General features: G+C 57.4%; 1 protein-coding gene across 2 annotated transcripts; it reads right to left on the bottom strand.

The window, feature by feature from the left end:
* Positions 1-2,234: 2,234 nt before the first annotated feature.
* LOC148816665 (interleukin-18-like) lies at positions 2,235-14,631 on the bottom strand. 2 transcript variants are annotated; one of them, XM_088940175.1, is made up of 7 exons: positions 14,549-14,631; positions 10,368-10,517; positions 5,978-6,078; positions 4,532-4,543; positions 3,934-4,065; positions 3,132-3,271; positions 2,235-2,733 (listed from the first exon to the last, which is right to left on the bottom strand). In XM_088940175.1, exons 2-7 carry the CDS (start codon positions 10,376-10,378, stop codon positions 2,518-2,520), a joined length of 612 nt encoding a protein of 203 aa, XP_088796301.1. In that variant the 5' UTR covers positions 10,379-10,517; positions 14,549-14,631; the 3' UTR covers positions 2,235-2,517. The 2 variants fall into 2 exon arrangements, with proteins under 2 accessions (XP_088796301.1, XP_088796302.1); XM_088940176.1 differs by having other exon boundaries at positions 5,978-6,075; positions 14,549-14,627.
* Between the last annotated feature and the right edge of the window lie 1,509 nt (positions 14,632-16,140).

Raw genomic sequence — 16,140 nt, 5'->3', positions numbered from 1 at the left:
GGGCACCTCCTGTCCCCTGTGTTCTGGTCGTGTGTAGCGAGGGGGGGAGAGGGGGAGTCTGAATTAGGACGGAGCTTCGGTGCGGAGGAGGAGCTGGAGAGCTGAGATGGTTGCGATCTAGCAGTGCGCCTTGGTTCCCCAACTGCGCACCGCAAAGAATTGGTTAGACGTTCAACAACCACAGCGCAAGTATAAACGAGTGGTGGGACCCCAGCTAACACCTCCCCAAGTCCTAGAATAATTCACGCCGGCGAACTTTCGCAGGGATCTAGTCCAGCGCCTCCGTGTCCCTGGTTCCGATGATGATAAAGCTTTTGTGTCCGAGAGTCTTATTAACTCCACCTGAGTTCTCGGATACTTAACGACTACTGTGGACGCCACAGTTGTATTCATCTGCTGAGCCCCCAGAGGCTACATCTTCTAAACCGCAGAAACCATCTGATTTGTAAGAGGGAGACGACTGATAGGCCAAGAACCCTCTGTAACCTGAACGCAATGGGGAAAAAATACCGCGCCAATCGAATAGTGACCTTTTCCTACCCGCAGATGGCGCCGATACCAAGCGTCTGTGTGACGGAAGAATGTGTGTGTGTGGTGGGTGCGTTGGCGATGTTACCTGCATGTCAGTATTGGCGATTCTAAAGGCCCTCGTCTTGCCTGGAGGAATAACTCTCTTCGGGCTTGAGGTGAGCCGATCAGGCAGAGCACGGCCTTGTGTACTTCACGTGCGGTGGGGGAGTATTACCGCGAAGCTCTCCACGCACACACACACACACACACCCCCCCCCGTCCGAGGGCCTGCTTTCGGGTGAGCTGCCCGTCCGCTCTGAGGAATGACCTCGCAACGCACGGGGCACCAGGCACGGGGGTCGGGTCCGTCAGTTTAAGGGAGGAGGAGACCCCAGCCAAACTGTTGAAGCGCAGAGAGACAGTTAACCCTCTCCTGTCTGGTGCATGCCACTCGTCAAACCACTGTCTGGCCATATACAATATACAGGAACGAGTCTTTTCGCAGACCCCAGCATGCTCTCCATGAGACACACAGACAAGGCGCTTCACTGTAACACGGGCTGGTCTGCCGGCTCTTAGCTTTCTAAACCTAGCCCCCCGGCTCCCTTCGCAAAAGCCTTTTGAGTGGAAAGCGACAATATTTCCCCATATTGTCAGAAGGCGGGGGGCTGCAGTCGCTGCTCAGACCCCTACTCGGTGACTCCAGCATCATCCCGTTGTGCAGATGACGGCCTTTTAAACGGGTTTTGTAAAACACAGAAAGCACGCACCTGCTTGAAGCTCTTTGGAGCTCTTTACAGGTCATGGGGGATCCCCTCCACCCCCACCAGTGTGCAGCCCCACCTGGATGATGCTCCAGTCCTCTCCCCACACACCAGCTCTCAGTGGGGAGGAGAGCAGAGTGATGAAGCCAGTTCAGAGAGGGGGATTATTAGGAGGCCATGACTGGTAAAGGCCAGGTGACCAACTCTTGAGCGATCTAATCAGCACCAGCAGCGGGTTATTATTAACAAGCACGCCGCGCTATTTAGACCATCCTTACCTGTGTCCCGCTGCTCGGTACTGAGTCTACTCCTGGCGGAGTCTACTCCGCAGGCAGCGCGACCGAGGGGCCCAGGCAGCCTGGGGGCTACCGCCCGCCGGACCGCCGCTCCCAGCCGCTTCCCAGGCCGGGGAATGCCGGCTTCTCCCAACCTGCTGAGGTCGGAGCCAGCGCCATCCGTTTGGCCCCCGCTTCTAATCTGCCCCCCACCCCCCGTGCCCCTCTTTTCGGACGGAGCTCTGCAAGCTTGGCCAGCTGCCCTGGCGCCCCTTATCCACCTCGCAGTGGGGGGGGGGGGGCAGAGGTCCAGCAGAGCCTCACTGTGGACACTGGAGCCACGCAGGGTTGCCCAGGCCCGGTTCTGGAGGGGCACTGGGGCCCGCAGGCCTGCGTAGGTCCGATTAGGAGCACCAGGAGCTCACGAGCCCCATCAGGCTCGTGACGTGGAGGCAGGAAGGAGCCGGATCTCGGACCGAGAGAGTCCGAGCTGGATGGACGAGTCTAGAGATCTCCAGGAGCCGATCCGGGCACCCCTGCACGAGCTGTAGCTGTAGGATTCCTCTGGGAATGAGCCGTGTGTGGCTAGAGCTCCGGAGCGTCACCGGACGGGCGGAACGGGCTGGATTTTTAAACACTGGGGCTGGGCGCACCACCAATCACACACACCGGCAGGCAGGAGGCAGGGCTAGCTCGTAGCATATTTAATGGGCGCCGCAAGCTCGATGTGCAGCACGGTAAATGAAAAGCAACAGTAAAAATAAACCAGTACAAACTCTCTTCATAACAAGAAAGTATAATAATAATTTAAAAGTCACAAGCTCACAAAGGGCCCCCCCCGCGGGATGTGGGCCGGGGCCCGATGGGAGAGCCGTGTCTCTGGCAGCCTGGGCAGGACCCGTGGGAGTATCGGGCAGTCCGAGGAGGAGGAGGGTGGGGTGCCCGCGCCGAAAAGGTCCGCCCACGCCCTACTTCTCCAGGGTGAAGAGCTGGCACTCGTCCACCTCGTCCGCCCGCGGCTGCAGGACGAGCTTGTAGAAGCCCCCCTCGCTGGAGAAGGCCAGGAACCAGCGGCGCCACCTGGAGGACTCGAACATGAACTTGTTGCTCTGCCCCTCCACCGCCTGCAGGAAGAACACGGCGTCGTTGCAGGAGTCGGGCACGTAGTCGGGCACCTGCTCGGGCTGCGGAGGGGGGGAGACGCAGCGGTCAGTGGGACGGCAGGGAGACTCGGATCGCCGGACCGGAAGCTCCCGCCCCCCCCCCCGGGACAAACCTGGGCTGGATTGCCGGCCCCCCTGGCTTCTCCGCGGCCCCCCCCCTGCCCCTCTTGGCCTTTCACCCGGCCCCCCATCCCAACCCGCGCCAGGCAGCTTCTCCAGGCGCGTGCCCACCCCACCTCTGCCGGATCGGCTCCGGATCGGCTCCGGATCGACGGCGGAAAAGCCGAAAATCGCAAGGGAGGAGGGCTCGGACGGGGGCGGGCGTCTTCACCACAGGTCTGCCGGGCTTGGCCACGCCTCTCGGTGTCGTTTCCCCCCCCCCCCCCCCCCATGCCCGGGGCCCCCCGGGGCCCACTCACCGAGGCCTCCACCTTCTTCCTGCTGCCCTCCTGCGTGCAGCGCACCACGTGCCAGCAGCCCTCGCTGAAGAAGCGGATGACCACGGCCACGCCCCGGGCGCACTCCGTGGTGCCGTACATCTCGATGGAGAAGCGCCGGCCTGCGGGGGAGAGACAACACAGGCCGCTGGAGACGCGGGACTCCGAAACAGAGAAGATTCGTTCAGCGTGTCCCCTGCAGGGATTGGAGCTGCGTGGGCTCTGGTTTCTGTATCCTGCAGCAGCAGGACAGAGGGGTGCAGGAATCGGAGCCACACAGGGATCGGAGCTGCGTGGGCTCTGGTCTCTGTATCCAACGCTCCTCTTTCCTGCTGCTGCACACAGGGATCGGAGCTGCGTGGGCTCTGCTCTCTGTATCCAGCGCTCCTCTGTCCTGCTGCTGCACACAGGGATCGGAGCTGCGTGGGCTCTGCTCTCTGTATCCAGCGCTCCTCTGTCCTGCTGCTGCACACAGGGATCAGAGCTGCGTGGGCTCTGGTTTCTGTATCCCGCAGCAGCAGGACAGAGGGGTGCAGGAATCAGAGCACGCACAGGGATCGGAGCTGCGTGGGCTCTGGTCTCTGTATCCAGCGCTCCTCTGTCCCGCTGCTGCACACAGGGATCGGAGCTGCGTGGGCTCTGGTCTCTGTATCCAGCGCTCCTCTGTCCTGCTGCTGCACAAAGGGATCGGAGCTGCGTGGGCTCTGGTCTCTGTATCCCGCAGCAGCCGGACAGAGGGGTGCAGGAATCGGAGCCACACAGGGATCGGGCGACGGGCCGTTACCGAAAGGGACCTGCTCCACGGGCCCGTTCTCGAAGACCAGGCCCTGGTCGGCCACCAGGAACTGGTGGTTCTTGTTCCGGATCATGCGGGACAGGCACTTGTTCATTCTCCTGAAGGAGTCCTCCTCGATGTCTGCGGGCGAGCGGAGAAACAGAGCCGCGTCTCAGTTCGAGCCTGACCGCGGCGTGGCGTGGGACAGCTAGCCGCCCTGCTCCCGACTGCTGACCGATGGCCTCGAGTCCCGCGCGCGCTAAAGGAAGATCTCCGTGTCTTTTTTTAATCTGGAGAGGCTCCGAGGAGCCCATGGGAATCTGTTTCTAAAAAAAGGGGGACCTGCAGTCACCTACTGCAGAAAGATTTACAATCCTTCAGCGCACGTGGCCGGGATGGGAATGTGTAGGCAGGCGGCTTTCCCCCTCGCTCAGATCATTAATCACTGCTGATCTACCAAACCTGCAGTTCTCGGAAGAAACGGCCTTTCTCTTTGAGTTACAGAGGCTCGAGTTGAATCTCATCAATAGTAATTAATGGAACAGTCAGGGCTGGTGTGGCCGAGCTGTGGATGGAGTGGCTGGGGAGGGGAGAGTTCATACGTTACCTTGGTCCTCAGCTTGCGAGGCCGGCGGAGAGAGCAGCAAGCACCGGCAGGAAGAAGGGAAAAAAAAAAAAGAGAAAGTGAGTAAGGCTTCCTGCGCCGGATCTGAAAAGGCTGGGAGGGCTTCCCATAAAACGCGCTCTCTCTCCCGGGAATGTGGTTTGTCCGTGTCCATCTGCAGATTCTTGGTTACTATGAGGCTAATGACCCCCTCTTCCTCCTGTCCCACACACACACACACACTCTCCTACTGGTGAAGATAAGATCACTTTGTTGGCCATATACAATTTCTTGTATTAGGAATTGTCTTTCTGCATACCTCAACCTCAACACAGACAGGGAGAGAGAAGCTTGGGGTCAGAGTACAGGGTCAGCCATTTATACGGCGCCCCTGGAGCAGTTGGGGTTGAGGGCCTTGCTCAGGGGCCTAATGGAGTAGGATTCCTCTGCCGGCCGCGGGATACGAACCTCACAGGCGCAGATCCTCAGACACAGAGCCACCACACCAACACCTGAAGCACTGACACGCGCGTGCGCAGATCGGAGCCGTGTCTCAGCCGCTCGGCTGCAGCTCTCCTGTGTGCATTCTCTTCCCCCTCAATGCTTGACTGACCATGATAGGAACTCCTCACACTTCTAGAGCTCTTTTCTGGACACTCCACTCAAAGCTCTTGACAGGTCATGGGGATCCCCTCCACCCCCACCAGTGTGCAGCCCCACCTGGATGATGCTCCAGTCCTCTCCCCACACACCAGCTCTCAGTGGGGAGGAGAGCAGAGTGATGAAGCCAGTTCAGAGATGGGGATTATTAGGAGGCCATGACTGGTAAAGACCAGGGGGAAATTTGGCCAGGACACCGGGGTAACACCCCTACTTGTTTCGGGAAACAACCTGGGGTTTTTAATGACCACAGAAGGTCAGGACCTCAGTTTTACGTCTCATCCTAAAGGACGGCGCCTTTTTACAGTGCAGTGTCCCCGTCACTATACTGGGGCATCAGGACCCTCACAGACTGCCGGGTGAGCGCCCCCTACTGGCCCCACTAACACCTCTTCCAGCAGCAGCCTTAGCTTTCCCAGGAGTCTCCCATCCAGCTGTGAGCTGCAGGGTGCTATAGTTACTGGCAGACTAGTGATGAGTGTCAATTCGAAAAGTGCCTGAAAATGCCCCCACGATGATTTTAAGCTGTTCTTAACAGTTACGAGGAGGGGACCGTCCCCGCCCCCCTGCAATTCATTCCTCCACCAAGTGGAAGTTACGTGGAAGTGCATTTAGATCTGAGAACATGCGGCATCACTTTACACAAAGGGTTGTGGGAGTGTGCGACAAGCTACCGGGCCATGTGGCTGGTTTGTTTCAAGAAATGAGAACCTGGGATCAATGAACTACCAGCTATCAAACAGGCCAGATGGGTAATTCAGCCCTTGTGTTCTGAGAACGTCCGCCTACCTGCGAAAAAGATCTCGTTCTCCAACACGGCAGCAAACTCCATGCACTGAAATTCAGACATGTCCACGGGTTCCAGGTGAGGCTCCGTCACCTGGCTGCTGCTGGGGAGAGAAAGATATTTATTGGCCAAATACAATTTCTTGCATTAGGGATTTGTCTTTTCACAGACCCCAGCTTGCTCTCCGTGAGACACACAGACAGGGAGAGAGAAGCTTGGGGTCAGAGCACAGGGTCAGCCATTGTACAGCGCCCCTGGAGCAGCTGGGGTTCAGGGCCTTGCTCAGGGGCCCAACGGAGTAGGATTCCTCTGCCGGCTGCGGGATTTGAACTGGCAACCTCCCAGCCACAGGCGCAGATCCTGAGCCACAGAGCCCCCGCTCAGCCCAATGCCATGTGCCTCGCCCCAGATGATCTGAGAGAGATCAGAACAGCACAGGGGGGGTCCCCCTAGCACCCCTAGCAAAGAGGGGGGAGTGAGGACCCGTTCTGGGGGTCGGAGATCATTCGAGTAGGCGTGGACCTACTGGACTGCCAAACAATGAGGAGGAGGGTGCCGAGAGGGAGGGCACAGACCCAGCTGGCAAGGCCTGTACTGCGACTTTTGGGGGGGGGGGGCATTCTGATGCAGTGGTCAGTCACAATCCTTAACCCCACAGATGGCTGCTCTTTCGGACCGCCAGCTCCTCAGCCCAGCCACAGACGCCAAGTGAGCCGCTGTCCCCCACCTGCGGGCATCCAGGTGAAACAGCCAGAGTGGGAGATCGAATCTCGGCAATGGGAAACTGGAATCCGGCAGCCTGAGATGAAGAGGGACAGAGGACAGAGGACAGAGGGTCCCCCCCAAGGACCAGGGCAGGTCACCCCCTGGAAACCAGTCCGAAGGGCTCCCAGCGGCGCTGTAATTGCAGTCTTGAGGAATCGCTGATGAAGCAGTCACGCCGATGTTATCTTCACGTGAGCTTCAACTTTGCTTTGAACCCGTGAGCCTGACAATCCGTTTCAAACGGACATTTCGTCTGGCAGAGGTGAATGACTGCTTTTCCGGAGCTCTGCTGCTTGTTTTCCCACTGATCCCTGAAACTTGCTTCCCTAAAACCCCGAGCGCCTGGAAGACCGGGGACCGTGCGCCGGGTGCCGATAACCACACCTGCGGTTTCGTGCCCTTCGTGCGAGGGTGCCCGCCTGGCCCCTGCGAGGCTCCGGGGTGTCCCCATTTGTAATTTTAAGCTTCACAAGGGGTTGGTGCTCACGAGCGCCCCTGGGGTGCCCTTTCATGGGGACTGCGCTGAAGGGAAACACCCCTGGTTCCTGGCAGAAAGATGACGTTTCATCTTCGGGCCTTAGTAAAACTTATATTTTATGCAGAAACAAAATTTCATTCGGCGACTTTGGAGTCCCATGTATTCCAGGTATGTTGATATAAAGCTTTTACTTTGTTAATCCATTTGGCTGGTGAATATCCGTTTAGGTAAGCGTATTTTGTGCATGCAAAGATGAAGCATTGAATCGCTCAAAGCTCTGAGGTATTGCCAAGTTGACTTCAGGTTAACATGAATGAACACGTCATACAGTCATTTATCCACACGGACAGTTGGGATGAAATGTATTTGATAAGAATAATAATAATTGCTTACACTTATATAGCGCTTTTCTGGACTCTCCACTCAAAGCTCTTTACAGGTCATGGGGATCCCCTCCACCCCCACCAGTGTGCAGCCCCACCTGGATGATGCTCCAGTCCTCTCCCCACACACCAGCTCTCAGTGGGGAGGAGAGCAGAGTGATGAAGCCAGTTCAGAGAGGGGGGTTATTAGGAGGGCATGATGGGTAACGGCCAATGGGAAATGTGGCCAGGACAGGCCAAGATCTCGGTTTTACGTCTCATCCGAAGGACGGCGCCTTTTTATAGTGCAGTGTCCCCGTCACTATACTGGGGCATTAGGACCCACATGGACCGCAGGGTGAGCGCCCCCTGCTGGCCCCACTAACACCTCTTCCAGCAGCATCCTTAGTTTTTCCCAGGAGTCTCCCATCCAGGTACTGGCCAGGCTCACACCTGCTGAGCTTCAGAGGGTTGCCAGTTGCGAGTGGCAGAGTGATATGGCTGCTGGCGATATACTTCGATGGTACAAAGTACTCTTTGAATGTACAGAGAGCGGTACTCTCACGTTGTCCTCATTTAGTTTAGTTTAAACACGCGGTCCGCCCCTACTTTTGTGCGGGGACCGACGAGACCACGGGCGATCTCCTCACGCTGCGAAGAAAAATTCATCTGCAGAAACTCTCTGCCGTCGGGCACTTAGCCACTGGAGAAGCAGCCCTGCGCACAGGCAGCGTTTGAGCCGTAATCGACGCACGATGGCGTGGGGTGGGGTCCCCTCCCAGACTTTTATAACGGCGCACTTCGAAAATGCTTGCGCGCTTTTGCTCTCAAGCAGAGAGCTTGGAGGAAGGGCTAAGTGTGGCATTCGGGACACAGAACTAGTGAGAACCGAGGCCTGTATTACACTCATAAACACCCCCCCCCCCCCCCCCCTCTGCTTTCCTGTTGAGAAGCCCAGGCCCGCCCCACAAAGACCGAGAGCCGCAGACCAAGGAAAGGAAGCGATCGGCCGTCGGTCTTTACAGGAAGGTCAGCCCTGTGCCCTTTTTACATTTTGAAACAGATCGCACTTCCTTTTCTTTCTGTTTGAGAAATCAGAAGCAGGAATGAGGCACTCTCCCAGTTCTGGCGTCTTCAGCGGGGAACTGGCTGAGCTCTTCTCTGCGGCTGCTCAGCGAAGCCGGACTATAAATACGAGGGAGGAAGCTGAGGTCTCGGCGTCCTGTGTGAAAGGAGGTAGCGATCTTTATGGAGGGCTCACCGGGTTCAGTTCCACACACAGGGAGGAGGAAACGGCACAGGATCTTACCCGCGCTCAGCCAACGGAGGAAGTTAACAGTGGTGGGTTGGGGGGGGGGTTGTCTGGCGTTTTTTAAAAAGGTATCAGCAATGGAAAAACTCAAGGAAAAAAGAAAATCACGCTTTGCAGAGTTACCGCGGCATGTTTTGTAGATCAGGAACAACACGACTTGTTTGCACCACGAGTAAGATCTGATGGGACCGGTTCGGATGTTCAGCTCAGGTGGTGAAACGCTCTCTTCATAGTGCAGTTTTTTTTTTACGAGAAGAATTATCAGCCGTTGATCTGTCCGCGCCTCTGGGCCCGAACCACACTGCCCACTCGCACCTGGCGCCCGCGGCGCCCCGCCAGGCAGGGGGGGCGTCAGTGAGGGGGCAGAGGCTGCGGCCGGCGTGTGGCTGCGACTTCCTCTCCCCCCCGAGCCAGAGCGGACGGTCAGGGCAGGACAGGGCGAAGACCCACTTCCTCTTTCTGGCTTTCGGGGGGTCCGCGCCTGGCAGGAATTCCAGTGCGTGTCGCCGAGCGAGGGGCGGGCCAGGCGCGATTCTGCTCGGGCCCGCGGGGAAGGCGTCAAGTTTTCCGCTCCTCGACGGGCCACGAGAGTCGTCGTGTCTCCTCCTCCCGTGCTCGGCTGGCAGGAGTGCAGCTACCTTGCAGGGCAGAGAAAGCCGAAGGTAGCCTGTCCAGGCTGGGTCCGGTCCGGTCCGGTCCACCAGAACTCCAGGCTCGGGCTCGGTCAGCTGCACCCTGCCCCTTTGGTACCGCCCCACAAAGTGAAGTACTGTACGTGTAAAAACGCACTGTGTGTGTGTGTGTGCACACCTGCACACTGAGCATTTAAAAAGGATCCCCCGTCAGTGATCCTAACCCAGCGGAAACGACCGCTCTTCAGGAGCGCAGATCCTGTGCTGTCGGATACGAATTGCCTCCCGATGACATGATCCCTCCTCTGGGGCTCGCTGTGACTTCTTGTACTGCCCTCATCCAGCGGGGCCGGGGAGTGAGTATTTCTGAACATGGCTCCTTGTGCTGCCAGCAGGTCCACTGGACAGTCAGGCTCCGGCCCCAGGTGCGAATCAGGACCCCTGACCAGCGCAGGGTGGGCTCTCCCACTGCTGGCTGCGACCCAGCCCGGCTACAGCCCAGCTGCTGAGAAGCTGCCTTTTACACTGGTGTAAAAGCAGAGAGACGTGCAACAAGCCCAGTGAGGCTGAGGCACAGTGGAGGAAAATGCTAACAAACAGCACAGGAGCGCCGTGAGTAAACAGGGCAGGAGGGCAGCTACCTTGCAGAGCACAGAAAGCCGAAGGCAGCCTGCTTAGTCCGGTCCGGTCCACCAGATCTCGGCTCTGCTCGGTCAGCTGCACCCTGCCCCTCTGGAAAGTGGGGGTGGGGCGGGCAGTTACGGGGGGGGACCACTCTGCACCCCAGGAGCGGACAGGCTCAGGTTCTCCCTTGAAGCAGTCTTACCTGAGGCCTCTACTCACCTGGGAAACATCCTGAGGCACTGAGAGATGGGGAGCCGATTCTCCCCCCCCCCCCCCAGTCCGGAGGGTGCGATGCTCCAGAGAGCGGATTCGGGATCCGGCAGGTCCTGTTCCCTTGGGAGCGTCCTGACACTTCCACCCAGGCCAGAACTGCGGAGAGAGCAACAGAGGTGGGAAACGTCACGAACGAGAGGCAGTGAGGAGCCCGGTTCTGGTTCCGGTTCCGTCGGCAGCGAGGGATCGAAGGGAGGGGCAGGGCGGCCCCCCCCCCATCCTGAGGAAAAGGCCAGCGGTCCCCGAGCGCCTCTGCAGGCGAGAGAGGTTCGACTCCTCTCCCCGAAAGCGCAGGGACTTCCCCCTCTTGCTGCGTGCTCGGCTCTGAAAACGGTGACCTAATTCGTACTTCTCGTAACCCGCCGCCGCCGCGATTCCTGAGGTCACTCGGGGGGGGGGAGGCGGGGCCGCGAGCTCTGTGTGGGGCAGCTGCAGACACAAAGGGTGAAAAACTCCTCTCACTTCTGCTTCATGTGCGGGGCTGCCGGCGGTTTTATTGTTATGGAATGAGGGGGAAAAAAAACGAAAACACCTTTTTTCGCACGCGCACACGCACGTGCACACTCGCACACGCACACGCGCACGCTCGCTTAAGTCTTAACGATCCAGAGCCACCTCGTGCACGGGTGAAAAGCGTCGGCGATCTCCTCAAACCCCCGCCCGCTGGCGCTTTCGAATACTCTGCAGGCGCCTGAGCTCGCTCTGCTCTGCTCAGAGTGCAGGCCTGGCGTTGGCGCACTGGGCAGAGTGTGGTTTCACTGTGGGGGGGGCCGAGGGCGTCGCGGACTGCAGATCGCCGTCTGTTACCCGTCTCCCACGGCTGTGGGGCCGATTTCACCAGCGAAGGGAGTCGGGCTTGGAAGAGTCATCCATCCATCCATCCATGCTCGGAGGGCTGTGCACTCCCAGCGAGGGTCCCGGCAATTCCAGAGCCTCTCCGGGAAGCAGAGGGACGCAGGGAGGGAAAACTCCCCGGACAGGACTGCAGTCCGTCTCGGGACACGAGCGATGGGAGCAAGCGAGCGCACGGGGGGCCACTGCAGCCAATCCGCCTGGCTCAGACACGGGGAGAACGTGCAGGCTCCACACGCAAGGCTGGTGAGGTTCCTCAGGCTCCCTGAGCCACCCCACAAAGTGAAGTGCTGTGTGTGTGTGTGTGTGTGTGTGTGTACCTGCACACCGAGCATTTTAAAAGGATCCCCCGTCAGTGATCCTAACCCAGCGGAAACGACCGCTCTTCAGGAGCGCGGTTCCTGTGCTGTCGGATACGAATTGCCTCCCGATGACATGATCCCTCCTCCGGGTCTGGGGCCCGCTGTGACTTCTTGTACTGCCCTCAGCCAGTGGGATCAGGCCAGCGGGTGCCGGGGAGTGAGTATTTCTGAACACGGTTCCTTGTGCCCAGTGAAACTGAGGCACAGTGGAGGAAAACAGCACAGGCTCTGATGACCTGAATTCTGCACAGGACGTCGGGCAGGAAGCTAGGTAAGTGGTTTCCGAGCTTCCGTTGTTGTTGTTATTATTATTATTATTATTCTTCTTCCTGTCGGCCGTCCGTCTCTCGGCTCACTGAGGTGGTCTCGCCACGCGCTGAGCGACAGCCAGGAGGCTCTGTCGGCGCCCGGAACAGTCCGTGCAGCGCGCGCTGGGAGCACAGGCCGGGGTGGGGGTCTGTGACTGAGTCCCCCCCCCCCGCACGAGAGGGGATTTCCCCCACGCTGCTCCGCTCCGAAACCTCTGCGCTTTGTGACGGAGGCGGGCAGCGTACCTTCATGCGGTCCTCTCCCGTCGGACGTCTCTGTGCTGTGGCCGGACGGGCGGTACTGAACGACAGATCAACAACAACAACAACAACAACAACACAAAAGGACCGGAGTGCCCCCCTCATTCTAAGCCGGTGTGGAAAGAGGAACGGGGCTGCCCGCAATACTGCAAGAGCAGTGACGCCAACGGCTTTTCTCTCACGCTGCAAACGTGCGGATTATTTAGCTTCCTTAAAAAAAGGCCAAAACCAAAGCGCATTCCAGCTCCCCAGCGGGCCCCTTTGCTCAGTAACTCCTACCGGCAGTCTTTGACTTTTGACATGACACTGAGTAGAAAGAGGCTTTCTTAGCCTGGCAGTTTTCCTCAATGCAAACTCTCAAGTAAAAAGCGAGGATTGGGGAAAAAAACAACAACGTTCATGCACACAAACGCTGATGATGACTGCCGAAGCAGAGACGTTCCCGGAACTCCACGTCTCCAATTAAGGACGAATTCGCCGCGTTCCCGAGGGCGGGTGCGAGACGGGGCGAGCTCGGGACAGTACGGGCGAATAGTTTTTCGACCGCACCACTTTTCTAGCCCTTTAGCGCAGGAGGACGCGCCCGCCCCCCCCCCCAGCACAGCCCCCGAGCTGTGAAAATCACAGCGCCTCGTCCACGCACGCCGTGGGGCGCTGAAACCGCACGCAAACCACAGGGCGGCGCAGGAAACGTTTTTGTCCCGAGAAAGCCACTTGAACGACTCTAGAGCTGGAGCACCAAACACTGATCCCGCTCTCGGCGGCTTGTAAAAACCTGCAGTGTTTTCCGTCCGACATTTCTGCTACTAAGCGCACCGACTCTATCACGAAGAAGGCTCAGCAGTGCCTTTATTTCTTGAGGTGCCTCAAGTGATGGGGGATGCCAGTGCCTGTGCTGGTGAGCTTCTACCGCTGCACCATCGAGAGCGTCCTCACCAACGGGATCGCCGTGTGGTACGGCAACACCTCTTCTCGAGAGAGGAAGGCACTGCAGAGAATGGTCAACGTGGCCCAGGAGATCATCGGCTGCGGTCTCACCGAGATTAAACAGCTCTATGAGGACCGCTGCCGTGGTCGAATTCTGGCCATCACAGAGGACAGTCACCACCCCGGGCATGAGCTCTTCACCCCACTGCCCTCAGGCAAGAGATACAAGAGCATACGGACACTGACCACCAGATTCCTCAGTAGCTTCTACCCACAAGCAGTGAGATTGGCAAACACATTTAGCCATGCCCCTCGGACCACACCTACACCATCTACCTCATTATGATTTCTTATCTACTGCACATCTCCAGTCATTGTTTACACGTCTGTATTGTTTACATTCAAACTGTTTACTTGTTTACTTGTACATGGTCTACTGTTTGTTTGTATATTGTCTTGATGCACTGTCTGCACTTTGTTTTGTTTTTTACACTTGTTTTACAATCGAGAGACTTTCTGTCAGTAAGAATTCCATTGTACCAGCACCGGTTACATATGGCAATAAAGTTCAAGTTCATCATCATCAGTGCTGGTCTGCAAATCAGTTCCTGGCAATTCTTTTCACACCCTTTCTATAGAAGAAAAGTCAAGTGAAACATCTGTCCTGTTGGCAGAAATACTGACATTTCTATCTCGGTTGTACGTTTTGTTTTGTTTCTTATTTTCGTCCACCCCGCTTCTGTAAACGGTGAGAATGACGTCACGTGGGCGACGTCACACCTTCCTCGTAACGGGAGCACGTTGCTCTTCAGCCGCGGGGACTTGCAACGTCCTCGCCCGCCCCCCCCCCGCCGACTGCACCCCCTTTGCGCCCACGCGTGGAAACGGACACACAGTCTCCCCCCCCCCCCCAGACTTGCTCTGACGTAGTTCAAATGGAACTCGCTTCGGAGAAAAAACAGAATGGTTATTATTGTCCTCGTCATCATTACCAACAGCGGCAGGTGCGACACGATACGTGCACGCCTGCTTCTAGATGAAGCGGCTGAGGTCGGCACACGAGTCGCTAGAGCCGGTTGCAGGTTCTCTGACATCACGGGCTAGGCTTATTTCGACACGTGCAATCTGTTCAGTAAGTGGTCGGTGTACATAAAGGGCAGAGCCTGCTCTTTGGAAAGTTACACAGAACTCGCCGTGCGGTTTAAACCCATCACTTCCAAGAAACCCAGCCCCCCCTCCCCCGGCGCTGCCAGTAAGATCTCTCCGCATTCTCAGGCTGTACTGCCTGTATTGTATTGTTGTATCATTGTATCATGTCGTTACACTGTGCTAAGCTGCTGTTGCACTGCACTGTCCCCTCCCGGGATCGATCTTATCAACAGTATCTATTCGCGGCCGGCGAGCTGCCCGGACTCACCCCTCCGTGTAAACACGCCCGTTCCCTCGAGCCGGGGAGCCAGCCAGCCAGCGTGCGCCGTCCTCTGCCGTCACTGGGCTTCTCCTCGCCGCGAGTCGGCGTTGGCGCTTTTATGGGGCTGGCGCTGTGACGTCAGCCCCGGCGTGGCGTTTTGCGAGGGTGGGCGCGAGGCGTTTTCGCCCGCTCACCTAGGCTACGCCGCCGGTCTCAAATCCCAAACCGAGTTCCGACTGTGTGAACACCTGTTAAACACCAGACGCCCTTATGGTTTATTAACACTCCCGGTGAAACGGGAACAAAAAAACACACAGCACGAAGACGTACGGATTGGATAACGTCTCTCAGCCAAACAATCCTAATGACCTTTTATTGTTTTTATCATCGCAGTGCACAGACATTTATGACCGGACGCTATTCACATTATCGTATAACATTTTTATAGATGTTCTGTCTCGAATTAGGAAACCTCCACTCATACAAGTTGATCCTGGCAGGAGTCTCCCAGGCTGAGACTCCGAGCTCTCTTGCGAAAGTTCCCGTCACCACCGCTGTCTGTACCAGGAGGTTGTTTCCTCAATTATCAGGATCCTGTGCCGTTGTGAGAGAAGCGGAAATCCTGTCCTTACTGCGCCGATCCGGACAGGCAGCGCTCGGGTTTCTGAAGGCGGCCAGCAGCCCCGGCTGTCTGATTTCATCTTTTCCGACGCAGACGGGCTTTTCCAAAGAGAAATATTTTGACAAATGTGGCTTTTGAAAGGGCAGCACAGTGGCTATCGATAATAATAATAACAACAACAACTCTTTACATTTCTAGAGCTCTTTTCTGGACACTCCACTCAAAGCTCTTTACAGGTCATGGGGATCCCCTCCACCCCCACCAGTGTGCAGCCCCACCTGGATGATGCTCCAGTCCTCTCCCCACACACCAGCTCTCAGTGGGGAGGAGAGCAGAGTGATGAAGCCAGTTCAGAGATGGGGGTTATTAGGAGGCCATGACTGGTAAAGGCCAGGGGGAAATTTGGGTTACAACCCCTACTCTTTTCGAGAAACACTCTGGGTTTTTAATGACCACAGAGAGTGAGGACCTCGGTTTTATGTCTCATCCGAAGGACGGCGCCTTTTTACAGTGTAGTGTCCCCGTCCCTATACTGGAGCATTAGGACCCACACAGACTGCAGGGTGAGCGCCCCCTACTGGTCCCACTAACACCTCTTCCAGCAGCAGCTTTAGCTTTCCCAGCAGTCTCCCATCCAGGTACTGGCCAGGCTCACACCTGCTGAGCTCCAGTGGGGCTGCCTCCCCACAGCCCAGATCGTCCTGCTAGTTTCCAGTTTCCACCCTGAAGCCTGGGTTGGGAGCTTGAACAGGTGGTGCACCTGAACACAGCAGCACCACAGCTCCCAGCAGGATAGCCTCCAGGAGCTGGGAGCACATCGCTCGAAGTCTCTACAGCCTGCAGCCACTCGCTTGAAATCTCTTGCTGTTCAAGAGCCGCAGGCGAAAAACGTTGTTCCAGTCCGCCGTCTTCTTAGCTCAAGAAAGGGCTCAAGAAGCAGATGAGAGCTCAGCCAGATTCGAAAGCAGCGGACACT

The sequence above is a fragment of the Atractosteus spatula genome, chromosome 22 (assembly GCF_055471065.1).
Source record: "Atractosteus spatula isolate fAtrSpa1 chromosome 22, fAtrSpa1.hap1, whole genome shotgun sequence".
NCBI lineage: Eukaryota > Metazoa > Chordata > Actinopteri > Semionotiformes > Lepisosteidae > Atractosteus > Atractosteus spatula.
The sequence above is the reverse complement of the archived record's forward strand: the minus strand, read 5'-3'. Positions and strand labels throughout refer to the sequence as shown.

What these genes read in the sequence shown, in the direction of transcription:
- LOC148816665 (XM_088940175.1), bottom strand. An exon ending in CGTGGAGCAGGTCCCTTTCG is followed by an intron (nt 3,272 to 3,933) that starts GTAACGGCCCGT and finishes TCTCCCCCGCAG; the next exon opens with GCCGGCGCTTCTCCATCGAG. An exon ending in GGAAGAAGGTGGAGGCCTCG is followed by an intron (nt 2,734 to 3,131) that starts GTGAGTGGGCCC and finishes CCCCCTCCGCAG; the next exon opens with CCCGAGCAGGTGCCCGACTA.